We start from the raw sequence: 23,282 nt of genomic DNA, 5'->3' as shown, positions 1-23,282 counted from the left end.
ATTTCTTCACTCATTTGGATAAAAAAAAAAAACATTTAAAAAAAAATTTGAAAACGCAAATTTGTCATTATGACACCAGTTACAAATCAAAACGGGACAAACACATAAGAGTAGAAGTTGAGAAAACAATGTCACCACGAGCCCCAATTAGTAGATAGATAGATACATAGATACATAGATACTTTAGTCATACCCTAGGGGAAATTCAATAGTAGCTGTTCTGGAGCTTTTGATCATATCACATGATCTTTATTAGCAGATTGGGTTCACTTACTTTTCTGATCATCGTCTTGTCCACACTGGACCTAAAAGGTAAAAGTGAAATCTCATTCTTGACCTTGGAAACAAGTTGTGAGTTGTGAAAACAATCTCACCACAGGGTCCAGTTAGTACCTGTTCTGAAGCTTTTACTCACTGTAGTTTAGCTCTTTGTTTGCCTTTATTGCTGGGAAAGTTTCATATAAATGTTTCTGTTTGAGCTTGGTTGAACTTTTTCAGTTGCAGTGATTTTATAAAGTCATTCAGGCAGAACAGATATATGCTAATTTCATTGCATCATTTTACACAAACCTCTCTGACGCACAATCAGCTGACTTTTGTTATTGTCTGTGTGTCATGAGCAAATCATGAGACAGGGACCTGCAGTGTGTGTGTGTGTGTTGTGTAATGTGATATCCGGGTTTAGTTCATATTTAGCTGGACAGTTGCCCTGTGTGGTGTCTGTTACAAACTGAAAATATCATCGTTTCTACAACTTGAGCATCATCTGAGCTGAACCGCATGACCCGTTGCCCCAGTAACGGGAGGCGTTGCATCAGCAACCGCAGCATCAGCAGCAGCATCAGTCACCCAGCGGCTCCTGTCAAGGTCGCCAGCGAGAGGCATCATGGGAAGCTGAGGAGGACACCAGAGAGAGAGAGAGAGAGAGAGGAAGGGAGGGGAGGGGGCCGCTCACAGTCATCCCCTCGCGACCCTCAGCAACCCCCCTCCGCGCGTGCGCCAACGTTTTTGTCAACTGATCTGACCAACTAACCGAATAACGGCTGCAACCATAATAGGACATGGACGCCGCCTCGCCTCACGGGATGCGGTGATGATGCACAAGAGTCACGGATTTCGGCACGTAAACGCGGAGGGGCGGGGCCACATCACAGCATCGCAGCATTCCAGTTTTTCATAGGTTGATGGAGTAGACGGGATTTTCATATATAAAAACAACTGCGTGCGGTACGTGCGGCTCCGCTCTCAGCTGGTGTATAAGACGAGTTACAGGAGAAAAGGAGGAGGCACTGCCGCAAACACCGACTGCTGCAGCTCACCGAGGGTCTCCTTTGTCCCAGGAGTCACGACAAGTAAGTCCCAGTTTATTATCCGGGTTGTGATGCAAGGATTTGAGATTTTTTTGGGACACGCCGGGGTGGGAAAAATCTACTGCCTGTTCCAGTTTGACCGAGATTTCAGACGGAGAAAGAGGCTAATCGACAAAAATGAACATCTACTTATTTCATTTACTTCATAGCTTCAAACTTGTTCACCAAAATGCATGTTATTGATTACTGGATTTTGGTTTTCTGATGGGAAAGTGAGGAAGGGAAAGCGGCCGTGCCCTGCATGGCAGAGCCGGCTGGTACCACGGACAGCGCCTATATTGAGGTTTGTTCCTTTTCCTGCAGCTCTCAGCGCCGGCGGGCGGGGCCTGCGAAGCTTTTAACCACCACCTGAAGATATCAGCTCCTTTCTGTGGCTCCCATTTGGAGTAAAAATCTACCCGGTGATCATCCAGCTTAATTTCAGAAGATGGAGGGGCAGGCAAGTGCTTACTTTCTTACCTCACAGTTTTTTTGTTGTGACCCACATTTCCTGTTATTTAAATAAGGGAATGTAACCCCGGATCATCTTTACAAGAGTTGGCTTGAGTAGTGATCTCTGAGTAATGCATGTGTAGTGAGTGTTTCTATATAAAGTCAGTGTCTAAGCGGAGCAGTGTGGGCGGCGTGAGCCTGTATGGATGCCATAATAGCTCCATGAGTCACCCATGAGCACTGCAGATGTGTGTTAAGTGCCAGAGAAACATCATGTACTCTGCATGTTTGTGATGGTTTTCAGTGCTTGATTGTCAATGTTGTGCATGTAGGTCTGTGAGAGAGAGAGAGAGAGAGAGAGAGAGAATGAACATGCCACCTGTGTTTGACTCATGTTCCTTCCGTAGATATGTGAGGACCAAATGAGACTTAACGATTTTCTACTCCTAACTTCTTCCGGCTATTTGGATCATGATCATTATAATGACCATCATGTTTGTTTTTGGATGAGGATCATGTGAAATGTAGTTGAAATGATCCCAAATTTAGACATTTTAATTGGCTACAATGGAGTTTAGTACAAGAAAAATGTCAGCAATGCAAAGTATACACAGATCTTTGTTGAGGCAGTTTCCAATTTCTTCAACTGCTGTGGAAAACAGAAAATAAAGCAGCTCTAAGACCTTTATGCTCCTGAGGAATCACACTCATCTTTGCTTTTAGTTCCCTGCCACATGTTCGCATCCCTCCTCCAGGGTTTGCTTAATGGACCTGTAGGAAATGAGGAAAATCATTAACCGGCAAAGTAGATGAAGCGGGTGGAGCAGAGCAGGGACAACAGAAAATTAAATTATGGTCAGTTTTTTCCAGAATACAGGTAAACATCTGGAATCCATCACCACAGACTTATGGCATTAATAGTGGCCCAAAGAGTTTATCACAAGATAAGCAACAAACATTCTTCAAATAAATTAAATCAATTCTACATTTAAGCTCTCGGTCAGTGATTATCAGCTCAAGTGTCCAAACAAAGTCACTTCGATGTAGAATAATGAAGTTTTTATTGTTTTAGCCTCGTTTACTACTTAAAAAACAAGAGAAAAAAGAGTTTAGTTTCCAAAGAAAATCAGTAAAACAAGTTTTTATTAGTTTAGCTTTACTTATGTTTGACTCAACAACTGCTGATTGTGTCTTTACTGCTCAGCTGATTCACCAGTGAAGTCTGTTCAGCAATCAGGGAAAAAGTTGTGCACCAAAAAAACAAAACACCCTGCGTTTGGGGTGAAACTGACAACACAAGGTCAAACTCAGCAAGGTGACCTTGAATTGTGTGTGTGTGTGTGTGTGTGTGTGTGTGTGTGTGTGTGTGTGTGTGTGTGTGTGTGTGTGTGTGTGTGTGTGTGTGTGTCCTCACAAGCTCACAAGTTTAGTAGCTCATTTATTTGCTCCTGTCTGGGTATGTACAGTAGTGTCCCTGAAGGACATCCTGTCCTCTCGTGCGAGATATTTACCAGCTTATCAATATCCAGCCGCTAATGTTATTGAATGAATCACCAAAACAGATCAATACATTTACCCTTCTTCCTATAGCTTCACTCCAGAGTTGAGTTGATTGGCACGTTAAAGAGAAACGGCCGGCTCAGTGCAGATGTAGGTCAGATGTATATTCGTGTGTGTGTTGCACTATAGGAGTAAGCGGGCTGTTCAAGTTAATGAGACCCTGGTGCGTGCATGTGAGTGCTTCGGCTACTTTCAGCCTGTGTCAATAAAACTGTCACCTCCAGGGTGTTGCCATGGAGACGAAGGAAGGAGGGAGGGGGGCAATGGAGCGATGGGGACACTCTCGGATGGATGGAGAGAGGCTGAGAGCTTCAGGCGAACAAAAGTAAACATTGTCTTTTAAAATGAGGGAAGACGGAAGAAGATGTTCCAAGATAAAGTCTGAGTGTGGAGTTTGAGAGAGACGATGAGATGAGTCACAGCCGTCGTCTGATCGTTACGTACAGTAGTTTCACCTGTGACACCCGCAGGTGTGTGACTGTTTTTCTGGTGTTTCCATGTGCACGCAGCAAAATAGTCTCGTATGTTTCGTCAAATCCGAGCTTTAAAGCAGGTTGGATTTGTTTTGTGAGGGCACATGCTGGCATTATGACACAGGTTGCCATAGTAACGCAGCATCTGTTCAGCAAATCTGCATACTGCAACAGGCTACTGACACAGAAGTTTGCTGCTTATTCAGAGGGTTTTCTTGGAGGTTAATTGTATATTATGCCTTATGAAACATTCTCAGATGGTATTCTTAGATTTATTAATATTTTTATCCTGTTTCTTCTCTTCTTTAAACAATAATTGACATAAAATCTTTGTCATGTGTGGATCAATAAGAGTAAAATGAAATCCAGTCAGAAGAGTCAGATTGATCTGAATTATGTAAAAAAACACACAAAAAAAACATGTTCAGATTTGGAAAAAAATATCCAACATCCATAAGATTTGTTGGCAAAATGCAGATTTATAAATTAAACTGGGAACTAAGCACTAAGTCAAACATTAGCCTGTGTGATAACATTTTTCGCAACAGGATTTTCAATCCTATATGTCAAAGTGTAACTAAAGAGCAGCTGTATGTGTTTGACCTACAAAGTCTTCTTATTGATTCTTATCTGATACGTTTTGGGTGTGGTCATGTGACCAATGATTTCTACTGAGTCACTGTGACTTGACAGAAAAAAAAAAAAAAACAGAGACGGACACAGTTGACGAGGGAGACAGTGAGAAAGAGGAAGGTGAACTTCAGGGAGAATATAGCAGGAGGTGTGTGTGTGTGTGCGCGTGCATGCATGCGCGTGTGGGGTATAAGGGTACCATGAGGCACCACAATGATTTTCACTTTGGTCTCTCGCCGTGCTCAGGGCTCTTGTCTTTCTGTCTCAGTTAATTAATTTTTAATTTAAGTGATGGTGATGATTTCAGACAGATGATGAAGGATCAGTTCCTTCTTGTCTGAAGGGTTCCAGCCCCAAATACTAAGATGTTGCCCATAGAAACTCATTCAAAACCGTAACTCTATTGTTAGGTAATGTTGTAAAACTGGTCATACTTCAGTACTGATCACGTGTTTTTTTTTTTACCTTAATGACAAAACATTGTCTGTAAAAGCAGCAAACTCTTTGACATTGACTTTTATGAATTCATGAGTAGCAGTTAAAGGGAAAATCCATAGATTTTACACATGAAGTTCAGTTCAGTCATTATGAGGAGTAGCCTGCTCCTGTGTCTGTGAACACACTTGTATTATGCCTCCTTAGATCATGATAATTTGAGTTTGGGCTTAGAGACAACAAGGCTGCAACACTGAGCCTGCATCACAGACTGGTTGATAAAAGACATGAGCATCTGCCAGGCAGTGGAGGTCTAAAGAAACATGTTATTGATTGTTGCATTATGGAATTTTTTTAGGATGTAAAACCTTGATCTTTGGACCCATACTCAGGATTAAAACTGAGGATAAAGCTCTGCTGCATTGATTTATTTTAAATGTGTCACTTGCAATCCCCAGACTTTGTGGACATGTAATACTAAATTCATTGGAGTAAAACTTCAATACTGAAACTAAGCAATTTGTTTTTCACATGTCCTTATTCTGACAAGACAAAAATATATCACATAGTCCTGGATAAAGTCCACATTTCTGTTTTCCAGTACACATTTGTACGAACTACACATTAACGTAAGTTAAATAATCATAATCATCAATTATTATGACTTTCACCTGTGTTATGACTTTGGTATTATAATATGCTCACAGACTATCATGATAATATTGATAATATTCTTCATAGTTTCATTGTATTTCAGTGGCACCGTACATCAGTACTGACCTGGTTCCATATTCTCTAAGAGTGACTTCCACTACAGCAGCAATGTTACTATTATGTCTAAAATGTGTTCAATATTGCATTATTATATATATTTTCAAAATCCCATTCAAACTTACAGCTGGGAAAAATCTGTGGCCTGTGGCTTATAATTTAACATCTGTAACATTTAGAGGATCCAGCAGATGCAGGTGTGATCATTTGGCCACAACATGGTGGAAGACATTGGCTTTTAAAAAATAATATTGTAAATATTTAAAAAGAAAAGAAAAGAAAAAAAAGAAAAAATAATGAAGCTTCTAAAGACAAAAGTCTATCTTATACTTTCCATTTTAAACACTGAGAAACACAACAAGTGCAGCAGAATCCTCGTCCGACCGTTTGCAGACACACCCTCAGAGAAGCAGAGGCTTTCAGTCAGTGTGGGTCCATCAGATTATTGACTGCTCCTAAATGTCACCTAAATCCTCAGGGAATGTATGCAAACTAAAAAGAGCAGATTTCATTAACCTTGAAAGCTGGAAAGGCTGAAAAAACATCCTGGTTTACAGAGGTTTGACTGAGTGAGTGAACGATACTTAAACTGGAATAAAAATGACTTTTGAAAGCAAAGACGGTGGAAACTGTTAGAAATAGATAGACGTTTGCTTAAAAAAGACCTTGAAGGTTGAAACGTGGCCTCATCACATTTTTGTGAGCTTGCAATATTCAACGTGCAGACTACCTCTATTTCCTGAGAAACGATTCTTCACAAGTTTACGGTACGTCGATGCAGAAACCACAAGTCACTCTGAATAGGAAGTGTTAAGGAGTTCCTGTAAGATGATTTCAAGGACAAAAGATGGCTGCATAAAGGCAGATAAAAGGATTAATAAATGGATCAAAATAATGCAGTTTAATGACATTCCCTTGTTGGTATTTTGTATCTTTACATGTTTATTAATAAATTTAAAGAATGTTTTACATGTCAAATTAAAGTTGGCATTAGACGTTGTCCTGACATTGAATTTCAGACACCTGATGTCACAACCTACATTCAACTACATATCAATAAGTCTGTAGATGCTTAGCGTCTTGTTTTCAAAAAGCAGGCTGAAAGTCAAACGCTGTTTAAACCAGTTAGAGCTGCAGGAGAGACGCTCAGTTTCTCCGTAATGAAGCTATTGGAGGTTTTATTCTATATAAGATCTATCTCGCTACCAATTCCTTCATTTTCTAACCTCTTCATCCTGTTCAGGGTCATGTGGAGTGGAGTCTATACCAGCATGCAATGGGTGGTACATGGAATTCACTATGGATGAGTCACCAGTCTATCACAGGGCATCATGGGTAGAAATTAGTCAGTAAAAGCCAAAGTTCATTAATCACCTCTTAATTGATCCCACATTAGAGATTCAGGTCACGCCGGGTCGCAGCAGTAGAAACTAGGCCACTGTGTCTTTGCTTCTGCTGATCTTTGTGTTTCAGCTCACATTCAGTGATAAAGAGACTCGCTGCTGACGAGGCAGAATGTTGCTGCTGTTATCTGAGACGGTATAGAGACCTGGCTGGGCCTCAGGTGATCCACTGCCCTTGGTACAACAATAACAACAGAGCGAGGTCAGACAATATTAGCATAGACTGCATTTCTCAGGCAGGAATCGAGGGGCGCTGGCTACAGAGGACCAATCAGACGAGGAGATAGAAACATGCACAGGAAATGATATAAAGGTCAAAGCGGATTATTCAGAAGAGGGATCTGAAACTGCTGCGTGTGTCTGCTGAGAATCTCCGGAGGATTACATTTTTATGTTGTGGTTTTTAGGTGAAGCTGATGGTCAGAACATAGGTACCGTTTCAGACCTTAGATCAGCAACTTTTGACCACAACATCTGACCTTGGTACTGTAAGTATGGAGGTCAGATGTCACGGTCATTGTGTGTTAAAAATATTTATTCAACACCAGAAATAAAGAAACAGGGTGGACAGGGTGACCTTTCTTTTGGAACTTTCACCTTAATTTTCTTCTTTACAAACATCTCAGAAAATTCCCATGAAAGCCTCAAACTGAACCAATGCGCAAAGAGGTCAATCATGACAGCACAAAGAGGCGTCTTTACATGTGAAAATAATGGATGAGGTGGAGACTACGAAGGTCAACGCTCGTGGTCACTGTGACATCACAGGACAATACAGTGTCACTGCTTCAGTCGATGTGTAATCAGCTTACGTATTGAATTTCACCTGCATTTAGCTGATTTATGATCAGGGAAGAAAAACAGTCGTTAACAGATTGGATCACAGAGATGGTGCTCTGCTGTACCCAACTGAGACTGTTTAATTCAATTGTCTGTTTCTATAGATGAAAATTCAATTTTTTTAATTCAATTTGCAAAATGTTGTCTGTGTGTGTGGTTTTTAAAAGTTTTATTTGTGATTGTTTCACATGATATTTAGTTGTTAACTTGCAGAGATATTTAAATGTATGACATAAATCGCATTGAGAGATGTAACAGTAGCCGTGTCAGTAATGATGTGGGGCGTATTTATGTGTAGTCTGAGCATGAGTTCACCGTTTGACACTTGATATTGTTTATGTGTTTGTGCGTCACTGCATCACTGACCTGTCTGCCGCCAGCATCGTGGTTTTATTGCATCTGTCTGCTGGCGGCAGTGATTTAAAATCCTATTACGAGCTCAGATTTTATATTTGTTTTGCCTTTCTCTCTTTGTCTCCTTAACTCCACCCGCCCTTACCTTTCCACATTCATCTCCATTTCCTGTTTGCTTTCTCCCTTCTTCTTCTCCTTGTCTTCTTCCTGTCCGTTCTTTTCTGTATCACTCCAGGAAAAGCAGGTCACAGGTTATCTCCTGTTCTCCCTGGGCACCGCCGTCATCGGCTCTCTGCAGTTTGGTTACAACACAGGAGTCATCAATGCTCCCGAGCAGGTATGTGACAGCAGTGTGTGTGTGTGTGTGTGTGTGTGTGTGTGTGTGTGAACCAAAACAAACCTCAGAGATAAGAAAGGAGGAGATCTGCTGTAGGTGAGTCAGCTCTCTCTGGATGGAGAACTGACAGTTTGAGTTTGTCTCTTATCTCTGATCCCTATGTGACAGTTTGCACAGAAACAACCACGCTTTACACCAAGATTTGATCTGGGCTGTCTACATGTCTCAGTCAGTTCAGATAGGAGAGTCATCTCTGCTGTAGGACTATTAACTTCTTAACCCTGTGCAGATTTATTTTGGGATATTTTAGTACAAAGCAGGTGGAGCTTTTCATGCCTCCCTTGACTTAGTTAAGAAAGAAAAAAGACCACAACTAGCTTATTTTGTTACACTTAGTGTCAAAATCAGTGACAACAGGATCACAAAAATGCAGTTTATTGTTCACTGGAATACTGGATACCAGATACCAAATATATTTTGGGAAATTTGATACCCTCTACCTGTGATTTGCCTATTGTAGCATAAAGCTAAGCGAAGCAGGGGGAAACAGCTAGCGTACAACAACTCTAAAGCTCGCTAATTAACAGGTCCTAGCTTGTTTGTTTTAAGCTTTTCAAGCACAGAACTGGGAAAACGAAAATATGTGTATGTAGGGGAGTTACGTGCTGCAGTCTTTTCTTGACAAGCTATAGAGAGATCCAGACTTGCTGTTTCCCGCCTCTTTTAGTCTATATGCTAAGCTAAGTAAAATAGCTTCTGGCTGCAGCTCTGTATTTAACACAGACATGGATCTTCTCAACTAAACCTCAGACAGAAAGCAAAAGTATATTTGTATTTAACTACTGAAAATATTCCAATATTATTCATCAATTGCTTTAAATAGAGTTCCTGCTTCTACTCTTCCCTTCATTTACATGTATCTCCCCATCTGCCCCTGCTTTCAGAGACTGCGTTCTTTCTTCAACAACACCTGGGTGGAGCGCTATGGTGTGCCCATCAGCCCGGGGGTCTGCACCATGGTCTGGAGCGTGGCGGTCGCCATCTTTAGTGTGGGCGGTATGGTGGGCTCCTTCAGTGTGGGTGTCATGGCAAACCGATTTGGCAGGTAGGATGGGACATTTTTCTTGGTAGAACCAGCTGACATGCAAACTTATGACTCAGGGAAACAAATCTACTCATTTGAATCATAATGTCTGTATAATACATAGGTCAAAGTTATTGCATGTGTCTTAATCCCCAGCTATTTTTTTGGACATTATCAACATCAGGACAGAAGCCCAATTCTTTACTCTGAGTGTTTTTCTTTTTCCCTTTTAATGGCTCTGTGTATTTCCTGTGTGGTTCAGCTGAGCCATCACAAGCCATTACCCTTAATGGAGTTTATGAAGCGAGTGTATCTTGAGACCACTGCTCGGCTCTAATGTTCCCTGGAGTTGTTCCTTCATTTCTCTATTTGCCTTGTTTTAGCCTTCATCTCAGACCACAGAGACTGATGTTGTTTATTTCCCACAATTCTTTGCACATTTGAAATTGTATGAAATTGACAAAAAATGTAGATTTCTAGATTTAGACATTTATGTTCATATCAGATTAACCAAACAATATATATATTGGTGATTAGTTATCTATAGCTGTGTTGGAAGGCACAGTTTTTAACTTTGGCTAGCTGTTTCCCTGTGTTTGACTTTTTATGCTAAGCTAAGCTAACCACCTCCCGGTTGTAGCTCCATACTCAACACACAGATGTGAGACTGGTAAATCTAAAACAGTCATTCAAAAATACTGTGGGTGTGAATCGACCTTTGGTCTGCCGACTGTCCTTTGATAGATGGTTTCACCAAACCTGCCTTGCCTCTTGTTGATGACGTTTTGGTTCTGTTGTATTAAGAAAACAAAAATCCACATTGTCATCTTTGTCCTCTCTTCATCCCTCCTCCTCCTCCTCCGCTTCCTCTTCAGACGTCGCTCCATGTTCCTGGTGAACTCTCTGGCGGTCATCGGTGGCCTCCTCATGGGCTTCTCCACCATCTGCTCCTCCTATGAGATGGTGATCGCCGGTCGCCTGGTCATCGGCCTCTTCTGCGGTCTCTTTACCGGCCTGACTCCCATGTATGTGGGTGAGGTGTCACCCACTCCCCTCAGAGGAGCTTTCGGCACCCTGCACCAGCTCGGTGTGGTGGTGGGCATCCTGATCGCTCAGGTCAGCGCCAGGCTTCCAAACAAAGCTCAGATTTAACAAGATTTACTTGACATGATCAAACAGTATTCTGTTTTTGATAGAGTTGATAATTGTATTTATCTTTTTAGTGAGTGGTGTTGTAAATAAGACCCTGCTGTTTTGATCTCTGGTGTTTAGGTCTTTGGTCTGGAGGCTCTGCTGGGCTCTGACAAGCTGTGGCCCCTGCTGTTGGCCCTCACTGTGGCCCCTGCTGTGCTGCAGTGCATCCTGCTGCCCTTCTGTCCCGAGAGCCCCCGCTTCCTGCTCATCAACCTCAAAAAGGAGGAACAGGCACGCAAAGGTACACACCGATACTGCTACAGTACTACTGCTACTATCATCTGGCGATGATACTGATGACTTCACTGATGATACTACTGATTCTACCGATGGCAGATCAATGAGAAAGCGAGAGGGAGCAACAGATATAGAGGGGTGAGATGAGAAGAGTCAGGATGATGTTTAAGCGTGGAGAGAAGAGTACTTGAACAGACAGAAGGTTTTGGCATCTGTTCAACACACAGCCTGTCGACTCTGAGGCACTGACCCATTTCTCCTTCGCACCTCTCGTCTGACACTAACACAAACAATCACAAGGTTCAGGCTGCGTGGTTAAAGCTGCAGCTGGATGATGATGTCTTGATTATCAGAACAGTGTCACATCCACTGAAGAGTTATGCAAACTCATAGTTTCTACGAGGCTTTAAAACAAACCTTGTAAAACTCTGAACTCTGAAGTGACATGTTCTGTTTCTGATGACAGCGCTGGTGCGTCTGCGCGGCAGTGAGGACGTGAGTAAAGACCTGCAGGAGATGAAGGAGGAGAGCGCCAAGATGGCCATGGAGAAGAAGGTGACCATCCTTGAGCTCTTCCGCTCGCCGGCGTATCGACAGCCCCTCCTCATCGCCGTCATGCTGCAGCTCTCCCAACAGCTGTCAGGGATCAATGCTGTGAGTCAGCAACAGGCAGCATGCTCACACACACACACACACACACACACACACGCTCGCACACACACACACGCTCATACACACACACACACACATGCTCATACACACAAGTTTATTATTTATTGTTAGTTTGGGTCTTACCTTGTGTTGCATGTGAAAACTAGAATTACCACCTCATGGTTGTATCCCTCCGCCACTCAGACTACTTTCAGATTACATTCCTGTGTATCCAGTCATGTCATGCAGTGTATAGTCTTTTGTAGTTTGTACTTTTATAGTGTTTTGAGAGGTCACACTGACCTTGACCTTTGACCTTTCTCCACCAAAGGGAGATTTGAAGGGACTCCCTTGAGGAGTTTTCAAGATGTTGCGTTCAGAAGGCCAAAATCCTGTTATTTGAGGTAACCGTGACCTTGACCTTTAACGCAAAGGTGAAAGCCTTTAGCCACCAAAATATTAATCTTCTAATCAGTTCTAAACAGGTCGACATTTAATCCAGGTGAACGTTTTTTCCAAATTTGAAGAAATTCCCTGAATTCGTGACAGAGATATTGTGTTCACAAGGCCAAAACTGTGTTTTGTGAGGTCGCTGTGACCTTTGACCTTTGACCTTTGATCACCACAATCTAATTAATTTATCCTTGAGTCCAAGTGAGTATTTGTGCCAAATTTAAAGAAGTTCCTTCAAGCTATTACAACCAGAAAACCACATGGCTCTGGCTGTTGCCGGCATAAATGCATAAAAACACACACAATATAATCATGTACACTACATATAACAGTTAAAGCAATAATCGCACTTTATTAAGATAGAATAAATGTTTGTTTATATTATTACAAGATATTTAATAAGTGGTCCCTCGTTTCCTTTTTGTCCATCCTCTCTGCCCCATCAGGTGTTCTACTACTCCACAGGGATCTTTGGCTCGGCCGGTGTGAAGCAGCCCATCTACGCCACCATTGGAGCCGGCATCGTCAACACCATCTTCACCATTGTTTCTGTGAGTGCTCCGTCACTGTTCACCTTTGTTCCTGCATGTGTTTGTTGTGCGCATTCAGCAGCGCATCACTCTGTCCTGTCTCTGTCCGTCCTCCAGCTCTTCCTGGTGGAGAAGGCAGGACGAAGGTCTCTGCATCTCCTGGGGTTGGGAGGGATGGCTATCAGCGCTGTGCTCATGACCGTCTCCCTCCTGCTGGTGAGTTTGGGTGCTGTCACGGGGGTTGAGGAGGGAATGGTCTGCGGTGCCAGCCTTGAGGTTGTCATTGAAATCATACAACTACGTGCACATAATATATAAGCAAATACCATTTATTCTGTAATAGGACTTTTGTTTCAGCTACTTTTGAATGGCAAAATATGACTGAAACAATTAGCATATCATCAGTTATTGAAGAATAAGGGACAGTGTGTGCAGGATCACAGTGACATGGTGTTGCATCACATTTATTAGATCAGAATAAACCCCTCGTATCAGCTTTATGGCCAATTTTGGGCTTAAGACTAGAAATAAGACTAGATGAAAGGCTTGTGTTTGGTGACCTCCAGTGGTGCCACCTTGCTACAGTGATGTACAGCACTGTGTAAAGGTTTTAGGCACTAAAAGTAAAGTGAGGCTGCTTTCAAAAATAGTTCCTCCTCAGGACACCTGAACACAGTTCTCCAGTGGATTCAGTCTGTCTCCTCATCTGACCCCAGACTGATTCCATGGTGTTGAGATCAGGGCTCTGTGGGGGTCAGACCACCTGAGGCAGGACTCCTTGGTCTTTATGACTGATGCCTGTGTGTTTGGGCTCATTGTCCTGCTGCAGTATGAATCTGGGACCGATCAGATGCCTCCTGATGGTACTGAGTGATGGAAATCTAAATTGTCTAAATCTTTTCCACAGTACTTTTTACAAATAAAAAAATTCACAAACTTCCACTGCAAACATAGTAGTTCACCAGAACTGTGCTCAGCCTTAAACTTGCTCATCAAGCATCTGTAGCCATGACGACACTGCGGGAGAACTGTGACCACAGTAAATGTATTCAGTAGGAAAATGGTTACACTTTTAACCATATGAACAATCAATTAATTAGGTTTTGTTTTTACTTACTTTAATGTCCAAATTCTGCAAAAGAATGTCTGAAAGCTCAGGTAAAGCTACAGTATTGATTGTTTTGGCCACAAATAAAGTTGAACGTGTCAGCAAACAGAAGCCTATTAACACATCCAGCAGACACAAAGCCACATTCACTTTCAGTTGGAGCTGTGTTTAGCTCCGCTTTGGTCTCCACCAGCTCCTGAGGGAAATATGTGGCTCTATAGCTGCTAAATTCTCCACTTTGTTCACCAGTGAGTCGCTGACTTCGTCCGTCTGTCACTTGTTGATGGGCAGTCGTGTAGTGTCAGAGCTTTTCTCTGAAAACAGCTGCTGGAAATGAGAATACAGGCCATCAAACCAAAGCAATGAGCCAAAAGAAGGTAAAACCATCTCTAACTACAGTCAGGCGATAATTCTCTATGGGTTCATTAGTACGAGTGACACTTTTCACACATTACACATTATCATGTGACCCAACATTCCTATAAAACAACTGAAACTCAGAATTATGACCTTTTGCCAGAACTTTGCAATTGATCTTAAAACTCTGGCTCTCATCTTCCATTGTGCTCATCGCCTGCCCAACAAAGTAGTACATAAAAGCATCCTGTGTTGTATGCAGTACATTGCAGTAATGTATTTTTGCTACAAGGTGCTACTGGCTCATTTCATTAGATGTAGAGTGCACCGTACTCATTGTATGACTACAGCATGTTGTGAGTAAAGGTTAAGAATGACCTCAGAAAGTCAGAATTGTGAGTATTCAACATTTCCTGTGTGTTGTGTCTCTCTCTCCCTATGTCTGAGCAGAAGCACATTCCTGCTATGAGCATTGTGGCCATCATGGCTGTCATGCTGTTTGTTGCCATGTTTGAACTGGGACCAGGTCCAATCCCGTGGTTCATTGTGGCCGAGCTGTTCTCCCAGGGGCCCCGCCCGGCGGCCATGGCTGTGGCCGGCTGCTGCAATTGGACGGCCAACTTCCTCGTTGGAATAAGCTTCCCCAAACTAGAGGTAAGGGAGGGGCAGTCGCCCGGGTTTGGACTAGTTAGGACCTGGTTTGGGTTTAGTTTGGACTGTTATCTTCTCTTCATTTGCTTCTTTTACTTCTTTTATATAAAATCTTTAAATCAGATCATTTTAGATGTTTCTTTAGTTGTGTTTTTATTTTCTTCTGTCCCTCTTTCTCTTTTCTTTTGTCTTTCACACTGGTGGAAAAAGTTTTCAGATCCTTTACTTATTAAAGGGTCAAAAGCCAAAAAGGTTTTGATTCACTGCATCTCATCTGAAAAGTAACTATAGCCCTTAAAATATATGTAATACAGTAAAAAGTACAATATTTCCCTCTGTATTGTAGTGGAGTAGAGGTATACAGTAGAAGAAAATGGAAATACTCATGTAAAGTACAACTACTATACAACTGCTGCAATAGTAGAGTAAATGTACTTAGTTACTTTCCACCACTTGTCTTTTACTTTTTCTTTGTATCTATTTCCTGTTTCACTGCCTTCTATCCTTCTTAAAGATCATTTAACTTTTATAACGTGAGAACTCTGAAGATGTAAAATCAATAATCTACAGAACCCTGACCACCTTCTCTTCCCTCCCCAGGAGCTGTGCGGGCCGTGGGTCTTCCTCATCTTCACCGCCTTCCTCATCATCTTTTTCATCTTCACCTTTATTAAAGTCCCGGAGACAAAGGGCAAGACCTTCGATGAGATCGCCCGCAGCTTCGGCGGCGCCCAGCCTCCCACCTCCTCGTCCATCGAGGACCCTCCTGCCAGCGCCAGCGCCGCTACAACAGTTCCCGCCTCTCCGGTGAAGGAGAAAGTCCCGCTGGTGGAGGGGCCGACAGTGACCCCGCCCCCCGTTGCTGAAAGCACACCTCTGGAGGAGAAATCAAAGTCGGCGGCACAGGAGAGCGTGTAGGATGTAGTTTTAATGGGTGAAGGAGGTTATAAATGAAGGAAGATTTCAAAACGCTGTAAATTGTTCATTATCACACCTCGGAACAATAGAAACTACAGTACAAAACTTTCTAATAGATCTACTGACAGCATTATCAATTTATAGGCTTCTACCTTTTAAACAGTCATGCTCTCTGCTTTCACTCCTTGGACTTTTCTTCTTATTCCTTCTTTTAAATCCTCCCTCCTTAACTGTGAAAGGGAAGCAGTCAAATGTACAACACCACAGGTTCAATCTACGGTACATTCCTAGGAATTCAGCCACACTCATTAGAAAGGGTGAGTCTTTCTCGAGACAGCTGTGTGTCTAGTCGGGACGACACACTTTTCCAGCACGGCACCACCGGCCGTGTTCATGGAAACTGGTACTAACAGGTGTGAGGTAGAGGTCCAGGTGTAATGTCCTTCATTACAGACTAGAGGCAAAGTGTATTGATAACGACGCAGCCTTTGTGCAGGTGTTTCCAGACATGTCGAGCGATGATGATGCACAGTTTGTTTTTTAATTCACGTATTCCTGTGTTTAAAGTTCCCACAGGTGTTATAGTGGATATTGTAGTGCAATATAACTTTGTAGCTGTAGTTTCATCTAGTAATATGTGATTATGTTCGATCTGTTCATTCCTGTCATGTTTTAGTAAGTGTTCTCAAATCACAGGTCAAAGAAGGGATTTTTTTTTAAATTCATGTTCTGCCTTTTAGCTGTTGATTATGAGCGGACTAACCAGAGAGCGTTTGAGAAATGCCAAAGTACTGAACTTTGATTAGCACCCTGAGAACAGATGTGACCTCAGATCTGTTTCTTCTGGTTGTTGAATTCATCGTGTAGGATTAGCAGCAGCCACAAGCCATGCTTAGTTTATTAGTTTGTTAGCTCTGAAAGCCAGTTTGGTGGTTAAATCTGTAATTCACAAGTATTTAACTTTATTTAGTTGGATCACTCGTGTTGACAACCACTGATCGTGGTGTTGTTCTCCTTTTCCTTGGATTTTCAGTGGAAGTTGGTGTTGAGTTCTGTAATTTATTCCAAACAAACAAAATTTCCTCTTCACCCAGAGGAAAAAGTGGCAAAATCATGACGTTGGCTATAATTAATTTTAGACTTGCTAATGACTGTGGCATGTAGTCAAAAACACTAGCCGCATTTCCATTAACCTGCTTAATGCGCAATTTGAGATTGCAAACTAAAAAACAAGTCATGAAAACGCGAATTTCAAAAAAACGTTGTAAAAAATTTATACAGTCACATGAAGTGCTTTTTTAGACTAAATTGAAACACTTTTTCTGCATTTAGGTCACTGCAGATGATTTGAGTAGTCATATGACATCCAACAACATCGCAGACCCAAATATCCCAGATATAAGGGGTTTGCCTCTCCGTCATTGCGTGCACCAGATGCCCTTGTCGCCTTCGATTAAATACTACAATCATCCCAACAATTACCAGATGCTGGAAATCCGTCACCGTGTTTAATTGGAACGATATCACAGGAGAAAACCCAGCTTCATTCACATAACATCTCTCAGTGGAAACACAGACCACTTGCAGTTGTTTTGCGCCTCTATTTTGCACAAAACTGCGATGGAAACGCGGCTACTGTTGGCTTGAGTTGTTTTACACTTGTAGATCACAGTAGGGTAACGTGCAATGTATATTTTTTTGTTGAAGAGAAAACTATGAGTATTTATTTACCTTAGAAATTGATTTTTGTATGAAGTATATATAATAAACTAAAGTTAACTTAGAATCATGATGCTTTCCAGACTAGCCTCGAGGTATATAAAGTTGAAGGAGTCTGCAGTGAGCTTCGCCTGCAGTGGCGTGGTCAAACCTACATTACTTGAACTGCAGCTCAGAGATTTAGATGAAGTGGCAGAGAGAGTCTCACACTGTAAATCTCATTTGTTACTCTCTACTTAGACGCACTTTGATAATTAGATGAGAAGCAAAACGAGCATTAGAGCCACAATCACTGATGTAGAAGTCATCTGGCACAACAGCGCTTTATATCAAATTACCTTTCAAATAATAATTCAAAACTGTATTCACCTGAGCTATCGCTTTTATCTGGCCAAGCTGATATTAGAATAGATAAGAGTTGTATCAAATGTGCAATCAATGTAGAATCTTCAGCGTAAACAATGTAGGAGTTCGTAATGGGCAGAGAAGTGCTAATACTGTATAAACAACAGGAAACAACATTTTAGCAGGGGAGCAAGTGTCTTCAATGGTCCTGTTTGGTTAACATAACTAATCAGGTTAATTCATTTTTTTTTTCAAAAATGTCAAAACTGTCTGCTCTGACTACTCAATTGTGCTGATCTCTATGAAAATTTGAGAATATTATTTGGAATCTATGTACTATGAGTTTCACATGTGAAATCAAGTGTCGCTCCCAATGTATGACTAATCTGACTGACTGAGCAACACTACAGCGCGGAGCTTAAGAATGCTAGCTGTTCTGTCCATGTTTTTTGGGGCTGAAGCCCAGTGAAAAAGACAAAACCTAACAATATAAGATGCTTATATGAATATGAAACCTGGCATTCCTGCTAACAAATAAATGCTATGTTATGTAGCCAGTTGTCCTAGCTATAGATTAGTTATACCTGTTTAGCTAGCTAGCCAGTATCTATGTATCATCTGACATTATGGGTGGTCAAGAGTGAAAGAAAACATTTGAAATATTTTTCTTTCATTCTTTGTCAAGACTTCCTTGTTTATTTCTTATCTGATGGCTAAGCTGGCAATCTTATTCTTCAAAAAGTGTGGTTCTTTCAATGGCTCACCAAGGGATCACTCTGAGAACAGAGGTTACAAATAAGTAGCCACTAGGTTATTAATTCCACGCAATGAATTAAAGAGCTTATTATTTTATGTAACAGAAATTGATTATTGCCTCTACAGAGCTGAGCTGACAAGTCAAAGTTAATAATTTTTCCTGACAATGTGGACGTACAGTAAATTATACCCTTTTGGGACAACTCTCAGATGTATGTGTTGTTGCATGTGTTTCAGAATGACATGTTGTTTTGACCCAACACAAAGAATGTGTTCGAACACTTTAAAGAAATCTGTTGTATGACTCGTAAAGCCTAAACACACTGAATGTGACTTGTGACACGTCATTACAGTGACTAATATATGTGTATTATTGCATAGCCTCCTAAATAGTCAGCTTTAAATCCTGCCAATTCCATGCACCACTAGTTCCTAAATAATAAAATCTAAAATGGTGCTGTAAACCATATATTCTAACATGGAAACACATATTTACATGATGATAAAAATAACAATGTTTCCTTCTTCATACACCACAAAAACATCATTGTTTTTGTGTTTGTCGGTGCTCTGACAAACCGACCGTGTCCATTGTGTTTCTGGCTTTATCTGTCAGGTCCAGACGCCGTCCACGTCGTGCCGCTTTGTCTGAAAAAGTCAGCCATTTGTAGCATTGTACCTTTACAGATTTATGTATTACCAACACTGTATAGTATGTGTGGTGTATAAATGTATGACACAAAGTATATTTTCTATATTCTGTCGTGATCTCGTGAATTCTTGTAGTTGAAAAAGCTATTTTCACCCATGCTGCACTTGAAGAACATATTTATTTATTTATGTATTATTGATCCTTTGGCTTGACTAGAAAAATATTTATCTTTACAAGTAACATGAAACATGAAAATACGACCCTTTCTGACATTTTTCACTTGCTTTAGGAACTACAAGCCTGTAAGCCTGATGCGATGTGGGAGGTCTTGTTAAGATGCATATTTGGTCGGAGTCATGGCTTCGTTGTGTATTGCTGTATTTGATAGTGATGTACTGTGTTTGCACTGAAGGAGGCGTGTGGTGCACTCCCCTCATGGTAGTGTTTGGTGTTGTATTCGACCTCTCCTGTAGCGGTCCAGCTTCTGTCTGTGGCTACACCCACACTGCTCCTTCAATATGGCACTAACACTGAACTTTGCCCAAACTCAGTCTAATATGGATACAAATACCTCCAAGATTCATGCTCATCACTGTCCCTTTTGACAGAGGAAAAAAAGTGAAAAAATAAATTGAGAATTGTGTATGAGGTGCTTAAAACATTTGACAGGAAGCTTAAATGTTACTTTTGATGATGAATTTTGGTGCAGGCCTGTGGCCGATGCTGGGGTGTGGTCATACCTACAACTTGTTTTCTTTGGTTCAAACCATTGTGGAGAAAATAATGTGATTTGTTGGAAGGTAAATCAGCTTTACAATAGAATCAGGGATTGCAAATTGAACTAATACACTCACCTGCAGCTTTGTTGTAGGCTACAATAGAGATTTGGTAATGTGTCAAACAGATTAGATATTTTTTGCAGTTTGGACAAGTTGAAACAATCAGAAAAATCCCAAATTTGTTCCTTGTGTTTTACTGAACTAATAAAGTAAATAATCCAGAGTTCAGGCACATTATTTGATGTGACTGCAGCCTAAGAGACATCTGTCTGACTGCAGCATGTCACAAAGTATGTGAAAGGATGTGAAACAAATATATGGACCCAGGTGCACACTGCTCTTAACCATAGCCGCCTACTTTATGCACATGTACCTACTCAAAACCATCCCCTCACTGTACAGTGATAGGAGACTATAAGTATTCATTTGTAAATATCTATTTTTTAAAAGAGCACTATTTCTATGTTGACTTGCACGGTCATAGGTCGTGTTTGGTTTATTTTTTCTTTTGGGGTGCACACATTGATTGTGTAGACAAGAGGAACAGACTGTGTTCCGCTACTGTCCTTCCTCTTATGTCTTCCTCATTAATCACAGCCATGTATTATTATTTTTTGTCTGTTTGCCTGATCAGATTAAACTCAGAGCTGTTTGTGGATGAGTTTTGTAACGGTTTTTGGCAGCCATATTATTGTTCTTTTCTGAATTCTTTGTCTTTAATAATGTTGCCATAGCGACTGCTGCCAACATTCCAAAACTCAGTTGCTTTTGAGTCATGTTACCTAGCAACAGTCAGGGAGTAAAATTCCAAACTTATATTTTTACAAGCTAATTTTTAACACAACAGCAGTCGATGTTTTCACCTTCAACTCAACAGAGAATTCAAATATAAATCTACAACTAAAAACAGCACCTTCTAAAACTGAATTTGTGCTGCTGATGAAATCTGCAAAATGTCCAAACCAGTGTATATGAAACCAGTGGCTCTGAAATTAATCATATAGTGTCACAGACTCTAATGTAACTGGAAGAAAAATGTCTCTTCAGCATGCTGTAGCTGCTGTGATCCTTGTTTTGTCTGTGTTTCTATGGGTTGTTTGGTCCTAACCTGTGTCTTATTGCTGTGTAAATAAATGTACTGACTGTATGTTTGGGTATCACGTACTGTAAGTCTGCTGTTTGTGCCTCTCTGCACCTCACACATACATATACTGTTATTCAATATGTGTGTGTTTGTGAGAAAGTTTCCTTTTGCCTCTGTAGATGAGATGAAGTCTCTGAAAACACTCCCTCATTCACTCATTCATTCAAAATTCCTTTTTACAGTAACACATTGTAGGATTTAAAACCTAAAGTGACATAAAACAATGTGTACATTTTACATGTAGAATTTGAACACTCAGATTAAACGGCAGATAGTGAATGTAGTGCAGTGAAGAGTGATTTCAGACACATACAACCATCATTTATATGCTTTTCTATTTCAGTGGCAGCCAAAAACTAAGATAAGCCTGAGTCAGCTGGTATTTATGTGATGTATTGGCATTTTGAAGATACTGTTGATCAGTTTGGGGTGATTAACTGTAACTATGACTTCTGTAATGTGAGGGAAATGATTGAACACATGACTTCAAGGGAAAATATTCAGGCTTTTCAACATGGTCTTGTCAATGTGCTGGACCAGTGATGCACCCCGACTGTTTTTGTTTCACTTGTGTTTGTACTGTACATACCAGATATGATGTTGTTAAATAAAATATCCATCATGTAACAAGAATTTCTGTCTAAGATCTTTTTTCAATCCGAATTTAAGTTAAAGAAATTGAAGAAACAGCAGGCACCTTGGGAAACCACTGCCAACATCATTGACCACATAGCAATTAACTACAAATGTAATGGCATTATATTAAAATTACAGGTGACACTCTCTAATAAGGGAACCTTTGTAAAGGATTAATTAGTTGTAACTAATGATTTTGTTAATTCCTAATAAATCATTGACTAATGCTTTTTGAGTTGTAAGGCTGTAGAAAATACCTTTGAGTGGGCTGTTATAAATATTGGTGATCCATTAATAAATGCTTCGTAAGTGAGTGGCTATACAGTCCAATTCAAGGGACTTTTCATTTTCCACCAGGATTATTTTAACTTGGGCTTGGAGACTATTTTTTTGCCTTACAAACTGGGGTCAGGGGTTTGAGAGAGAAGGATGCTTGTATCTAACAAAACATGTTATCAACTTGTATTATGGAATGTGTAGGATCTGGTGTTTTCAGAGTTTGTCCCATGCTAGGGAGTAAAAGTCAGAATATCTTGCTAAACCAACTTTGAGCATCCTGTGGGTTTATGTAATTAAGATTTTTGTACAATCTCACAGTATTTTTGGGCATAAGGTAAATGATAAAACTCAAACTGAAGGTTATAACATCAGTAACAAAGCAATATTGATTGAGGCACATGTCCACTCCAGGACTGTATCTCTTTTATCCCTGAAATCTGATGTGTTGCATTATCTCACACTTGACTAGCAACAAATATGACAATTCTTTGAAGATATTGTTATTATTTGTACCATAGGAATAAGACTGGAGCAAATAGTTACTTTTACATACTGCAAATTTCATAAAATGATCATGGAATTTATCATAATTAAATACTTTTAACATCTTTGGACCATGTTGGAGAGTATCTAACAGTTTCTCCCTTTGACTATTGTGTTTTGTTGTAATAGAAAACAAAACAATCTGTGCGTATTTTGGGAGAAGGGGTTATAGAATCCTGCTCGGTACCCCAGACCGGCTCGGTCCGGTCCTGGATGAAATGAACCGGGGGAGAGTGTCCCCCTCTCCCCGTCCTGCTGCTCCGTCATCCCGTCGCGCCGGAAAAGGCAGAGCAGCGGAAAAAGGAGGCGTTGCCCTCCAACAACACATCAGCTGCAAATTTATGCAAAACAGTAAAAGCACTGCTGCTGCTGCTGCTGCTGGTGGAGGTGGTGGTGGAGGAGGTGGTGGTGCTGTTGCGGTCGTCCTGCAAAGAAGAAGAAAAGAGCAACAACAAACATCACGTGAAGAGAAAGCTCCGGAGGCCGCGGAGTCGCTCGGAGTCGTTTTCCTGCCGGTGGCCGGTGCAGCAGGAGGCAGAAGACCCGGACCGGTGACGGTAAGGACGGACCGAGAGCCCCGTTAACGAGGCAGACAGCAGCAGCGCCTAGCGGGATGCTAGGAGGGGTAGCCTCCGGTG

At 41.1% G+C, this 23,282-nt stretch overlaps 1 protein-coding gene across 1 annotated transcript; it reads left to right on the top strand.

Moving 5' to 3' along the window:
- The first annotated feature begins 1,262 nt into the window (after positions 1 to 1,262).
- On the top strand, positions 1,263 to 21,772 carry LOC111233209 (solute carrier family 2, facilitated glucose transporter member 1-like). Its single transcript, XM_022760973.1, has 11 exons — positions 1,263 to 1,352; positions 1,674 to 1,809; positions 8,507 to 8,608; positions 9,553 to 9,713; positions 10,568 to 10,808; positions 10,965 to 11,127; positions 11,590 to 11,777; positions 12,674 to 12,778; positions 12,875 to 12,973; positions 14,673 to 14,876; positions 15,474 to 21,772. Exons 2-11 carry the CDS (start codon positions 1,798 to 1,800, stop codon positions 15,789 to 15,791), a joined length of 1,593 nt encoding a protein of 530 aa, XP_022616694.1. The 5' UTR covers positions 1,263 to 1,352; positions 1,674 to 1,797; the 3' UTR covers positions 15,792 to 21,772.
- Positions 21,773 to 23,282: the final 1,510 nt, after the last annotated feature.

This window comes from Seriola dumerili, unplaced genomic scaffold (assembly GCF_002260705.1).
Source record: "Seriola dumerili isolate Sdu_G_001 unplaced genomic scaffold, Sdu_1.0 BDQW01000381.1, whole genome shotgun sequence".
Taxonomy (NCBI): domain Eukaryota; kingdom Metazoa; phylum Chordata; class Actinopteri; order Carangiformes; family Carangidae; genus Seriola; species Seriola dumerili.
The sequence above is the reverse complement of the archived record's forward strand: the minus strand, read 5'-3'. Positions and strand labels throughout refer to the sequence as shown.

Bases quoted from the DNA above. Each gene is read 5' to 3' on its own strand.
- LOC111233209 (XM_022760973.1), top strand. The intron at 10,809-10,964 runs GTCAGCGCCAGG...TCTGGTGTTTAG, and splicing joins TGGGCATCCTGATCGCTCAG to GTCTTTGGTCTGGAGGCTCT. The intron at 12,974-14,672 runs GTGAGTTTGGGT...ATGTCTGAGCAG, and splicing joins TGACCGTCTCCCTCCTGCTG to AAGCACATTCCTGCTATGAG.